We start from the raw sequence: 14,050 nt of genomic DNA, 5'->3' as shown, positions 1-14,050 counted from the left end.
CTGGGCAAGTCACTTAACCCTGTTGTCTCAGTTTCCTCATCTATAAAATGAGCTGGAGAAGGAAATGACAAACTACTCCAGTACCTTTGCCTAGGAAACTCCAAATGTGGTTACAAAGAATTGGGCATGACTGAAATGATTGAAAAACAACAGCAACAAATGAAAGCAAATGAAACCTCAGGTCCCTACTGAAAAATCTTGGCCAAACAAATCTGTCTGAGTTCTTCCTGCCTGTCTCTTGGCCCCTTTTCTATCACTCAAGGATGAAATTTAGCTGGAACCAGATGGGACTGGCAAAGAAGATGGCAGCTTATGTCTGTGGCATGATCTTAAGAGTGCAAGAAAGGTCCTCCTGCTTCCCCCCAAGTACTTTTCCAAATGGCTTGATGGTAGAAATTACTCTACTTTGGTTTAAGACTTTGAACCCAGTTGAAATATAAAAATCTCTAGAAGAGAGAATATACTGTAAGGTCCCAGGATTCAGAACTAGAAGAGTCAAGCCAAGCCAACAAACATTGATTTAGAGTTTAGGATGTGCCAGGTACAGTGCTAACCTCTAGGCAAACAAAGAAAGGCAAAAATGGTCCCTTCCCTCAAGGAGCCCACAATCTAATGGGAAGAGACCTTAGAGATGATTGGACCATAAAATTTATAGCTGGAAAGGATCAAAGACCAACAACCCTCTTAAAGTACATCTTCATTTTACATATGAGGAAACTATAGAGATAAAATGGCTTTACCAAGGTGACATAGGTGGTAGGTAGCAGAGTCAGGATTCATCTTCATATTTATGTCATCTGACTCTAAATTCAGTGCTTTTTCTACTACAACATGCATCTCTGTTAGACATTGTCAGTCCCTTCCATCTTGGTGTGATTGAATTTATTGTATCAGTAAGATACATATGTCTGCATGAATTGTCTAAATGTATAGAAGTGGTTGCCCAGATAGATATGAGGTCTGTCCTGTCTCTGTGGAGAGAAAGAGGTAGGGTGGAGGCTGGAGGTAGGGGCAGGCAGGTCCCAGGAATATCACAAGGCTGGGTGGTCTTTTATTTAGTCTCTGAGAAGGGCATAGGACTAGAGTTATCTACATCTGCCCCCTCAAATATCTCTGGTCTGAGTGTGAGTGAATTCAGAAGCAGGGCTGCTTCCCTCTTCTCTCTTTAGGGAGGAGGGAGTCTTTAGTTTACACTCACCCGATTAGTTCCTTCTCATCAAACATTGGTACACAAAAGACCATTACAAATATTGAGTAAACCTATTTAGCAAAGCAGAACAGCAAACAGAAATTAGAGTTCTAAAGATTAGAATATACCTTAAAATAAGAGTGAAGGAGCTCTTTAGCTGAGAGCAAGATAACGTTTAGTTCAAGCTGAGAGAGGGAAGTGGGGAGGACAGAATATGTGAAAGGTGGGAAGAGGAGAGGGAGGGGGAAAGAAGAGGAGAGGGAGCAGAGGGAGAGGAGAGTTAGAGGAGGAGAGAAGGAGGGGGAGAGAAGGGACGGGGAGGAAAGAAGGGGAAGAGAAGGGGAGAGGAAGCGGAAGGAGGGGAGGGGAAGGGGAAGAAAGAAAAAAGAGAGAGAAGGGAGAGGGAGCAGAGGGAGAGGGATGGAGGAAAAGAGGAAAGAATAGGGGAATAGGGAGAGAGGGAAGAAAGAAAAAAGAGAGAGAAGGGGAGAGGGAGCAGAGAGAGAGGGATGGAGGAAAAGAGGAAAGAATAGGGGAATAGGGAGAGAGGGAAGAAAGAAAAAAGAGAGAGAGAAATAAAGGAAGACTGAGGGATAGAGACAGGGAAGACCGAAGGAGAGACTAGTTTACCCAAGAAGGTTCTTTCTACCAGTTTCTAGGGAGGCAAACTAAAACATGGTGAGTCAGCTTCCCTTATATGTTAGTAGCTTCTCTCTCCACAAAATTCTCTCCCGAAGAGTATCTGGAACCACATGTATCTCTACCCCAAGAAGCTCTGGAACCCACTCAGTAAATTCCTGATGCAGGTGCAGAACATCACTCTATGCTTAGCATTCTTACCACGGTTTCCTTCCCTATAAGTAGGCTCGAATAGAAGGGAGGTTCTGAGCATGAGGGCAGTGGTCTCCTCAGGTACGGTTAGGAGGCCAGGGGGTAATACGGTAAGAGGAAAAAGAGGGCGCTAAGAGGGATGCGGAAATTGTTGAGGGCAAACTAGATTTCCTCTTCACAACTTTGCCTGGGACTGGCCTAGGCTCATACCAAGGCTTTGAGACCTTTACTGAAGGGAAGGAGATGGGAAGCCTGTCTTACCATTTTCAGGTAAAGCAGAGGAGGAAATCTTTTTCCTGGAGTGGGAGGGAAGGGTGAAGGGACGGTAGGGAGGAGCTGCAGTATGTATAGAGGACAATTCAAAGAGGAATTCAGTGTAGAGAAGTCTTATGGCAGGTGCTATTGTGGGTAAAGGGAAAAGGGGCAGTCTGTTCCCCAGAGAGACTTGCCCATGCTCCCATGTAGTAAAGCCAGGAGAAAGTGGGATTTTGCCTCTTGGAATGGTCTCTAGACTACCACAAAGGAGTGCCCTTGCCAAGGAAGCGTACTCCTCCCCCTCCAACTTCCCTCCCCCCATGCACGTAGATATTCCCTTGGGACAAATGTCTTATGGTCTTACCCTGGTTATGGCTTTCATGAAAAGCAAACCAGCTCTGATCTCTGTCTTCATTTCTGAGATCTCAGTCAGAGAAGAATTCAACCCCCTAATCTCAATCTCCACATACTTATTGGTATGACATCCTGAAACATACCATCCCCATCACTATTAATTTCTAAACAAGTTGAGCTAGGAGTAACATGGAATTCTCTATCACTGAGGGAATATTTTAAAATAATGAGCTTCCTGAAATATCTCAATTGTTTTGTTACATGGAGTTTTGTTAAATACCTTCATTGGAATCACATTCTAGCTGGCTGGACTTGGGAATCTCATGCTTCCTAGTGAATCAACTTAGTGAATTAACAAGAGAAAAGAGAAACTTGGAACCTATCACCAGGAGAGAAATGTTACGTTACAACATCTCCAACCCTATTTTTCTCTTAACTCCTGGATCTTTTTTGGTTGTGTTTGGTTTTGGTGGCTGATTTGAGAGTTTAGGGAAATTTGTTTTTTTTCTTAGGTGATGGGATATCTTTGAGATATAAAGGGTTCTGAGGTGAATTGAAGGGACACTGAATGATAGAACTAAGTGAGTGCACTCAGATCAAGAGTGATTAAAACTGAGCTCACTTCTTTTTTTTCCCACCTAAAATCAAAACAACACAAAGTCAAGCCCATAGATTCAGAGGATATAAGCTGGAAGGAACTTTAGTTCTGTCCCATCATTTAACAGGTAGAGACCCTTTAGACTCCTCTTCTTTTAACTTCTTTTAACTTTCTATGCTTCCTTTTGCTGATGCCATCCACCCCCATGACATCAATTATCACCTCGGTGAAGATGACCCCCAAATCTATATTCTCATTCTTAATTTCTTCCAAGAATTTCAGTTGTGTATTTCCAGTTGCCAACTATCTGTCTCCATCTAGATGTCCTGCAGGCACCACAAACTCAACAAACATTATTGTTGGCAAATGTTCTGAACTGAGCTTATCATTTTTCTCCTCAAAGCCTGCTGCTACCCTTAATTTCTCAATTGCTATTGATGATACCCGCATTCTGCTCCTCACCAAGGCTTATAACCTCATAGTCATCTTGGATTCATTTCTCTTCTTTACCCCCCTCCATGTCTAATCATTTGCCAAGTCCGTTTGATGCTAGCTCTGAAATAAATCTCACATCCATATCTCTGAGTTCCCACGGCAGTTACCTTTCATAGCGTAGATTCAGAGCTGGAAAGGAATATAGAGGGAATCTAACTGAACCCCTTAATTTTACAGAGGAGACCCCCAAAGGTAAGGTGACTAGCCTGAGATCACATAGGTAGCAAGTGGGAGAGCCAGTTCTGTAATTCCGAATCCAATATTCTTTCCACTCTATCTCTGCCTCTTGTTCATGGCCTCATTTCTTCTCACTTAGACTTCTGTTTCTATTAGTCTATCCCCTCTCTGATCCAGCCTTTACACCACTAAATAGAGTTCCCAATGCATCACTCCAATCATGGCGCTCTTTGACTCAAAAGCTTTCAGCGTATCTCCATCACCTACGAAAGAAAATATAGATTCTTGATCTTCGCATTCAATGATCTCCACATTTGTCTCCAAGTTACCTTTTTGGCTTCATCTTCTACTGTTCCCTTTCATATACTTTCATCCAAAGCACAGTGCCCCTTTTGACCTCTATATCAGTTTTCTTTAAGCACAAGTACACTAGAATGTCCCTACTTCTGTTTCACAAAGTCCCCTCTTCTTTCAAGGCCCAGGTCAGATGCCATCCTTTCATGAAACAACCTCTGACATAGAAGAGAGAGGTCTCTCCCTCTTAAGGTTTGCATAGTTTTCCTCTATTTCTCCTTTATTGTTGCTGTTGTTGTTGTTCAGTTGTATCTGACTCTTCATGATTCCATTTGGGATCTTCTTGGCAGAGATACTGAAATGGTTTGCCATTTCCCTCTTGTAAGGTTAATGGGGTATAAGATCTTCTCCACCCATTAATAGGCCTCACCGAGGAGCCCATTAAGGGAAGCTTGCTTAGGGGAGGCTTGCTTGTAGGAAGGCTTTCACACCTTTTGGTACTAAGTTGATTAGGCACTGAGTCACGAGAGTTGTGATGCCTTCTGGCTCTGAGAAGTGTATATGTACTCTGAGTTGGTATTTTGCTTTGGGGCTTCCCTTATAAGAAGGATCTTTTGATTCCCTGGTCAAGACTCTGAGTAGCTATATGTTCAGACCCCCCGACTGCTTAGATGAAAAGGCTCTCTCAATCCAGTGGTGTATGTAAAGTGTATAGCAATATTGCTTTGATTCAGGCAGTGAAGAGCCCTGTCTGTTGGTCTTTATGTTAATTTCTCTGCTTGTATTTTCTCTGACATTCAGAGGGCTGAATGTAATTAAAGAAGATTGTTGAGCCCTTTAAAGTTGTTTTCCTTTAAAAGCAGATTAAAGAACCTATGGTAGCAGATCATTCTGGGTATGCTAGGGTGCTTGCTGTTACACCTCTCCAGCTCATTTTACAGATGAAGAAACTGAGGCAAACAGGGTTAAGTGATTTGCCTAGGGTCACATAGCTAGTAAGTGTCTGAGGCCAGATTTGAACTCATGAAGATGAGTCTTCCTGACTCCAGGCCTGGCATTCTATCTACTGCACCTCCTAACTGCCCTTTACTCTTATCTCATTCCCTTTCCATCATAATGTAAGGAGAACATAGAGTTGTGGGCCATTCCAAGTGCAGCACAGAAAGGATTACCACTTTCGTTGCTTGCCAGTATATTTAATAAAGGCAGGATCACCCTCATTCGGGACCTCATTACCTCTCCCCAGGCTATTTGTTGTAGCTGCCCAATTGGCCTACCCATTGGGTATACAGTCTAGTCTCTCTCCTCTCTAATTCATCCTCCACACAATTGCCAAATTGTTATTCCTAAAGCATGAGAGTCTGACTGTGTTGTTCCCATGCTAAAGAAGCCTCAATGGCTCCTTATTGCTGCTAGGACAAACTATAAACTTCTCTATCTAGAATTTAAATTCTTTCATGATCTGGCTCCTATCTATCTTCTCAGACTCATTTCCCATTGCTTCCCCTCCTGTATTTTATATTCCAGGCAAACTGACCTACTTGTCATTCCCTGCACACAACTGCTCTCCTGGGGTTCTTCTCCCAACTATCTGTTTCTTCTCAGTGTCTTTTGCTGGATCAGCATCTATCTCCTGCTCCTGAAGTGTCGATTTCTCAAAAGATCTTGTCTTTGGCCTTCTTTCTTTTTCTCTTTACATTTTCTTCTTTTGCAATATCATCCATCCTTTGGGTCTGATGATTCTCCAATCAATATGCCCAGCTCTAATCTCTCCTGAATTCCAAGCATGCTAACTGCATTCCTAATATTTCTACCTAGATGTCCTATAGGCATTTCAAAATCAACACACCCAAAACAGAACTTATCATATCCTCCCATCTCCTTATCCTCCAAGACTTCCTATTTTTGTTGTGGAAACCATCACATCCTGCCATTCACCTAAATTTGCAAGCTTAGAGACATCCTTGATTCTTCCCTCTCTCTCACCTCTCACATCAAATTAGTGGCTGGCACTATTTTCATCCATATTTGCAACATGTTGCATTTATCCCTTTCAGCTTACCCAGCCACCCCCCGAGCTCAAGACCACATCCTCTCTCACCTGAACAATTATAATAGTCTCCATATCTATTTTCCTACTTCCACTCTCTCCCCTTGTCAATCCATCCTTCACACATTTGCTAAAAACAGTCTCCGTAAGGCATAGGTTGAATTATGTCATTCCCATGCTAAAAATTCTTCAGTAGTTACCTTTATTGACTCTAGGATAAATATAAAATCTTCTGTCTGGTATTAAAAGCTCTACAAAATCTGATTCCATTGGACCTTTCCCAATTTATATATTTATCAGTCCTTTTCGCCCCTGCTACATTCTAGTCATATGGACCTACCTGTTCTTCTTTAAGCAAGACATTCTATTTCCCATCTTAGTGCTTTCACATAGGCCATCGTCCAGTCCCAGAATGTGGTCCCTCCTCATCTCCTCTTTCCTTAGCTTCCTCCAAACTCAGCTCAGGGGCACTCTTCTTGAAGCCTCCCTTGATTCCACCCAGGCATTACTGCTTTCCCTTTCCTAAAATTACCGTGTGTGTGCACTTATCTGGGTACATAGTATGTCTGTCAAAATAATGTAAATGCCTGGAAGTCCAGGGGGGTTTTTTGGTGTATCCCAAGAGCAGTGCCTTGTATATAGCAGGTGCTTAGCAAATGTTTGTTGAATTAAGTCAATTTAAAGGGAGAATATAGAGGAAGAAAAAAGGTCTTGAGTTCAGAGTCTTGGAGAACATCTACAAAGTTGTCTAGAGAAGGAGGAACTTTGAGGGTGGTTTTCTAATGCTATAGTTTATGAATCCTCACCAGCACACTGACCTTGAATCCACTTTCTTGTGGATTCTGTGTTTACTGATGGGATACTATATCACAGACCTTTGACGGGATGTTTTGTACCAATTATTCCACTAGAGTAAAAACCCATTTCTAAAAAGGTGGTTAAGTCAGGCTAATTTATATCAAGGGGCAGCTAGGTGGTGCAGTGGATAGAGTGCTGGGCCTGGAGTCAGGAAGACTCATCTTCCTGAGTTCAAACCCGGCCCCAGACACTTATAAGGTGTGTGACCTTGGAGAAGTCACTTAACCTTGTTTGCCTCAGTTTCCTCATGTATCAGATGAGCTGGAGAGGGAAATGGCAAAGTGCTCCAGTATCTTTGCCAAGAAAACCCCAAATAGGGTCATGAAGAGTTGGACAAGACTGAAAATGACTGAGCAGCAACAAATTTATATCACCATAATCATTGGCGGAAGCACACTGATGAGGGCTCACGAACTATAGCATTAAAAACCACCCTCAATCCCCCAGGGCAACCCCTGCAGTTCTGAGGTGGGGGGGCAGGACCTCTGGGTACCCAGCCTGCTAGTGCCAATGGGGGGTTGGGAGAGTAGCTCCAGACATGAGCTATACAAGCCAATGTATTCACGGAAAAAAACACTGGAGAGACCTAGGCTTGAAGTGCATTTGGTACTTAATAGTTGTGTGACCATGAGCAAGTCACTTAAATGTACTTATTTAGTTTTTCTTCCATAAATTTGGGATAATACTGATGGTATCACCTATAGCACAGGGTTTTTATGAAGATTGAATGACTTATATAAAATTGATTTGCAAACGTGAAAATTCTCTATAAATGCTAGCTATTATTATTCAATCAACAAACATTTATTAGATACCTACTATGCACCAAGCGCATCACCAGGCCTGGACGATACAAGGCTAGATGGGGGAAAGGGAAATTCAGAAGTGGGGTGGTGGTATTGGTTTTTAAGGAACAATCGTGACTTCTGTTTTGGATGTGTTGAGTTTATCCTGGTGCACAAATTATGATGATTCTTGTGATGTAGTATTTTTCCTCATGACTAGAGTCTCCTTAATCTGAGGTACTGAGTCTGTGAAGAAAAGAAAGTGTTTTAAAAAGCCAGATGTGGTTTTTTGGGGAGCAGGGAGGGATGGGAATTATATCTTTCTTTTCTGTCCAGCGAGTATAGTATTTTGCCCTGTGCATTTGCCTTCTGTACTCCAACTGCCTGCAAAATGGAATCTTCCTTTGAGGTTGAGGATATGACAGTGATGGAACTCACTAGAATTTGCCACTCCCCCAGGCCTACAATGTTTGCATGGCTGGTCCCAGCTCTCTGGGTTCTGAGGTGCCAACTGTTCGATTGCAAGCCTGGCTGCCCATTTTTATTTTGGAATTTAAATTTCAAAGATGACTGTCTTTTTACATCCATCAGCCAGTACCAGGGAAAGTCGAGCCTCCCTTCCTCCCTGAACAGGATTGGTGCCACGGGAGATGCCCCACCTACCTGGCTTAGTTCCTCCTGAATGACTTGGCTGGGCAGATTTAATGTGTGTTGACAATGTTCTCTGTAGCTTTAAGAAGAACACCACTGAGTCCTCCCCAGGTGCCAGTACTTTGCAGAGGTTGGAGCTGGAGGCAGAGATGGGGGTGGTGTAGGCATAGTCATTTTAGTTCAAAAAGTATCTGTAGAGAGCTGAGAAGAAACATATGGATTATACATTCCTGGAAAAGGTGGTGTCGAGGGCAGCCTGGCCCTGTACGCTTGCCATCAGTTTAGGGACTGAATTCTCAAAGGAAAATTCACTTTAGGGCCTGAAGCAGCTAAATCCAGCAACCATTTATTAAACACCTACTTAGCAAGACACTGTGCAAGGTGCTGTGGAGGCAAAGATGGATGAAGGAAGCCTGATGCACTACAAAGAGCACCATCTCTGGATCCCATCTCTGATGGTACCATCTTGGAAAATCATTGGACCTCCTTGGGCCTGCTTGGGTTGCTCAGTTTCCCCATCTGAAGAATGAGGCTGGACTAGTTGGTCCTAGAAGTCCTTTCCAGCTCTGGTTCTATGGTCTGTGAGCTCGTAGATCATGCTGTGAAGGATTACAGACATGTATGGGGGAGGAGATATATAAAAACAAGTAATTAGGTTACAGAAGAAGTGACATTTGTAGGTACAAAGGAGGGATCTAGGCCAAATGCAACCAGAAGTCTGAAGACAAAGAGAACGCTTTCCCTTAGGTGCAGGGAAGGCTTCTTGGAGAAGGCCTGAAGATAGGAGGGACTGTGGTGGGTGATGGTGCAGGAGTCAATTTCATGCACGGGGGATTCTTCATGGAAAGGAGTGGAGATGGGAGAGGATAGAACAAAGATGGCGGACTGGGAAATTCAGCTAAGTTGTGTTATAGGGTTTGGGAAAGGAAGTAATAATGTGAGCTAAAGTAGGACAGGAGCCAGAATGTGGAAGGCTCTGAATGCCAGGATCAGAAATTTGTACTTTATTTGGTAGGCAATGAGGAGTCAATGAAGGTTTTTGAATTGAGGAATGACATAGGAACAGATGTTGGGAATGGGGAAGAATTCTAGGTCCTTGTACTCAGGGCAAATATGTTGAAGCCTGTTCCATGGGTTAAAGCAGGGTGGGATAGTAGAAAAAGAATTGGATTTGGCAGTCAGAGGACCTGGGTTTAAATCCCACCTCTTGTTACTTTCTCCCTGCATGACCTTGCGCAAATCCCTAGACATCTCTTGGTTTCAAATTTCCTCTTCTGTAGTAATGATAATAGCTCATATTTAAGAAAGCAACTTTACATACCTTATCACCCTCAAGCCTTACAACCTTGTGAGGGAGGTGCTGTTGTTGGCTCCATTCCACAGCTGAGACAACTGAGGCTCACAACCATTATGGCTTCCTAGGTGGGGTCACACAGCCAGTGAGTGTGTGAAGAGGATTCAAAGCCAGTTCTTCACGACAAGGCTAGTGCTTTACCCACTGTATCACCCTACCTGTCTAAAATAAGAGTGAAACAAAATGATCTCTTAGGTCCCTTCTTTCTGTGTATCATTTGTACTTATATTGCTTAACTTGGCCAAAAGCAAATGAAAGGATGTAGAGAAGAGTTTTTCTTGCATGAGAGCCTGAGGTTTTGTTTTTTTTCCCCTCTCTCCTAGATTCTATTAGATCATCAGCTCTTTGAGGACAGAGGACTCTTCTTTATGTCTCTCACTACCTAGAACAGTGCCTTGTGGTGTGCTTAATAAATATTTATTGAAGGAATGAATGGGACTTCCTCCCACCTCCCCAAGAGACTTATTCCAGTTGATCGGTTTTCTGTAATTGTTTTAAGCTGTGAGCAGATGGCCATGCAGCATATGGAAACAACTATTTTCTACATTAACAACAAGCTCTGCCGGCCCTGAGCAGTCTGGGAGGCGGGAGGGGGTTGGGGGCAGGTGACTCCAACTGAACCTTCCAGGGGTTCTCCGTGGAGGTACCTGCTCTCCATTTAGAAAGCTTCTCCCTTCCTCTCTTTATCACATCTGCCGAGCTAGCTCTCTGGGGAAGAGGGCAGCAGCTCATGGGGAAGTTTCTCTGCACTATGTCCGCAGTTTGCTATGGGAGAAGAGGCTTTTGGCCATGGGCATGGGGGATAGTGTGGGGCAGCATTGTAACTGACCTTTCCCAAATGCTCCAGTGCATTTCCTGTTCTCCTTTATTTGGGAGTTTCCTCCAGCTATGAAGATCATAATCCCTCCATGCCTACCCATCCTGTGCTGACTCCTGGCATTTTTGCTGGCCCATTACACTCCCATGCATGCAATAGTCTCTTTCCTCATCTCTGCCTTTTGGCTTTTTCTCTTGGCAGTTCTCCCTGAAATCCCCTCATGAACTGCCAATTTCACAAATGCTGGCCAATCCTACAGACTAGCCCTCTGACTAGAGTCATCAATGAGTCTAGATCGCAATGCACATTTTGTAGGATGGGGATGGGGGGCAAGGTACCTTGAGAGAAGCTAGCTGTGAGTTTGGCCCAGAAGGCTGACCTGGCCATTTGAAGGAAGGTGTTTGTAACCCTTGGCTCACCTGTTCTCTTTTTTCTTTCTCTTTGTCTTACAGATCCCTAAAGAGGTACGTGTGAACTGTTGACAATCTTCTTTCTGTGGGTAAGAAACATATGGTGGCCTGCTGCTCATGTGGGTGGAAGGGCAGATGTAGTTTCTTCTAACCGAAGCTGGATTCCATGTAAACAGACCCTATGAGTTTATGAGGCCTCTGAGGCATTGACTGAGAGAGTTGGTAAAGAGAATTCTGGCAATTGGCATCCATCCCACCCACCACGCATCCAAATGAAGAGGCTTGGCGATGATGCATCGTTCCCTTCTGAGTCCATTAGTCTGATGAGAACAGAGATAATTATAGGAGAACCAAAGTCCCTATTCATCTAATACACAAGGATGTCTTTGCTCCAGGAAAAGGAAATCCATTTTTAAAAATTTGTTTTTTTGAGAGAAAACATGTGGCTTTTGTCTTTTTTTCTCCTCTGGCATTATAGGACCTTTGTTGTTGTTGTTCACTCATTTCAGTCATATCTGACTCTTTGTGACCCCATTTTGGGTTTTCTTGGCAAATATAGTGGAATAGTTTGCCATTTCCTTCTCCAGTTCATTTATCAGATGAAGAAACTGAGGCAGACAGGGTTAAGTGACTTGCCCAAGGTCACATAGCTAGTAAGCATCTGAGGCTGGATTTGAACTCAGGTCTTCCTGACTCCAGGCCCTGTGATCTATCCACCTAGCTGGATAGGTCATCTAGTTTAAACTCCTCATTTCTCAGGTATGGAAACTGAGATCTAGAGAAAATAAGAAACTTGCCTCAATTTCAACAGGTAATAAATAGCAGGGTCAGGATCTGAACTCAGGTCCCCTGCCTCCAAATCCAAGTGAGTTTCTACTGTGCTATGCACTTCTCTAGACTGAAGTTTGAGATTTGCCTTATTAGAGCAAAAGAGCCCAAGAACAGAACAATGTAACTGTTTTTTTTAAAATCAATTTGTATTTATATCTTTCGTTTTTACATCACCTACATTTCCCCAATATATTCTCCTTTAGGAGAGGAGTCACCTCCTATAACAAAGAATAAAAAAAGAATCCAACCAAACCAATGCAACAATAAAATTGGACATGGAATGCAACATGCCAGGCCTCCCACCTCTGTAAAGAAGGGAGGGAGATGCCTTTCGGTATCTCTTCTTTGGGGCCAGGCTTGGTCATTATAATTTCACAGAATCCAGTATCTATTGTTTTGGTCCTGAGAATGTCACTCGCCATTTTCACCATCTGAGGTTTTTAGAGCCACCTGTTAAGATTACAACTTTGACTTTTGTGCCGTGGAAAGAGCTCTGGATTTGGAGTCAGAGAACCTGGCTTTGAATTTTAGGTCTAACATGTCATTGAGAAAGTTCTCTAAACTCTCTAGGGCCCAAATGAGGAGGTTGGGCGAGATGACTTGGAAGGTCCTAATTTTACAAAACTATAATCTTATAACTCCAAATCCATTTTTCTCATTCCTTCATTCAATCAACCATTTCTAAAGATTCATCCACTCCCTTCTCCCCGCCCCCACTTTCTATCATTATTGTTCTCTACATAGACTCTTGTCCTAAGAAATTCTATTTACCAGCATTTTCCTCTCTTGACTAGAGAGAAGGATTAATGAATTTCCCAAAGGTGTATTTGCTCAGACCTCCTCTGCCTTGGCAGTCCTTCCTAGTGGCTCATCAGCTCAGTTGGAAGGAGCTCTTATATTCCTAGTGTATTAAGCCCAACCTGCCTCCTACTTTCTGCTCTTTGCTTAACTCCCTGACACTACCTACCACCGCTGTCTTAGTGACCATGACCTCATGGTTACCCTGCCCATGGAGCACAGGTTTTCTCAAGTTGAGTGCTTGGGATGAGGATAGATGACCTGGGATGATCTCCTATAGAAAATGCTTCAGCATATGGCTCATAGCTGGAAGGGAGCTTAGTCCAACCCTTTCATTTAACAGGTAAAGAAATTGAAGCCATAGAGATTAAGTGACTTGCCCAAGATCACACAGCTATCGAGTGATAGAGCTGGGATGTGGACCCAGGCCCTCTGATTCTAAATCCATGCTCTTTCCACTGTACTATGATGCTTCCCTGCCATGGGGGTGGGTTGGGATTTGGGTTTCCTTTCCAGTTTCCTGTGTTTAAATAGACTTGGGGGTGGGGTTGGGTAAGGAGATTCTATGACCAGCGATGAGAAGCTTCTCTCCTATATTCCATCTGGCCAGTTGAGCTCCAGGTCACACAGAAGCCCCAGGATATTGGTGCAAATCACCCATAGTCATCATCATCTTAATGATGATTAATTGGGAAGATAAAGTGCTAAAAGGAGGCTCAATTACAGTGATAATAATTTGACATCTGTGTTTTCAAAGCATCTTGCAATCCTTAATTAGTATTTCTCACAGACTCAACAATGACCCCACCCCTTAATGGCCACCCCCCCTCACTTCCTTCAACAGGTTCTGGGTTACTGACCCCATCTATCACCATTTAACAGGTGAATAAAGTGAAGTCCATAGAGAGGAAATGACTTTATCAGAGGCCACTGAGGGTGTCAGTGGCAGAGTCAGAGCCCAGCGTTCCTGACCTTTAGGCTCTACTATCAGTCATTCAACCTATTTTTTTTTGGCTAGTCTTGGCCAAATGGTGTCAGTAACAGGTTATCCAATTGCACACCCTCTCCCTGAACAGATAGGGGCATCCTCCTCATCAGAGATCTGTTTGTTTGGCAGTTAAAAGACAAGAGGACCATTTCTGAAATTTTTTGCCTTAAGAGCTCAGGATTTAAGCTTACATTGCTAAACAAATTAAATGTCTGAATAATAGCTTGTAAGTGTCAGCTAAAGGACTCAGAGAGACAAATATCTAGCTAAATTTAAAAAAAAATAGGCACAATGAGAATACTCCAAACTATAATA

At 43.2% G+C, this 14,050-nt stretch overlaps 1 protein-coding gene across 1 annotated transcript in view; it reads left to right on the top strand.

Annotated features, from left to right (window-relative positions):
- CAPN8 (calpain 8) overlaps positions 1–14,050 on the top strand; it is a 101,764-nt gene that overhangs the window by 62,120 nt on the left and 25,594 nt on the right. The window contains exon 11 of the mRNA XM_036756649.1: positions 11,161–11,172. Within this exon, the coding sequence (XP_036612544.1) occupies positions 11,161–11,172 (12 nt within the window). The remainder of the gene's footprint in view (positions 1–11,160; positions 11,173–14,050) is intronic.

The sequence above is a fragment of the Trichosurus vulpecula genome, chromosome 4 (assembly GCF_011100635.1).
Source record: "Trichosurus vulpecula isolate mTriVul1 chromosome 4, mTriVul1.pri, whole genome shotgun sequence".
Classification (NCBI taxonomy): Eukaryota; Metazoa; Chordata; class Mammalia; order Diprotodontia; family Phalangeridae; genus Trichosurus; species Trichosurus vulpecula.
Note: the sequence above shows the minus strand (reverse complement) of the source record. Positions and strands in the feature narration are given on the sequence as shown.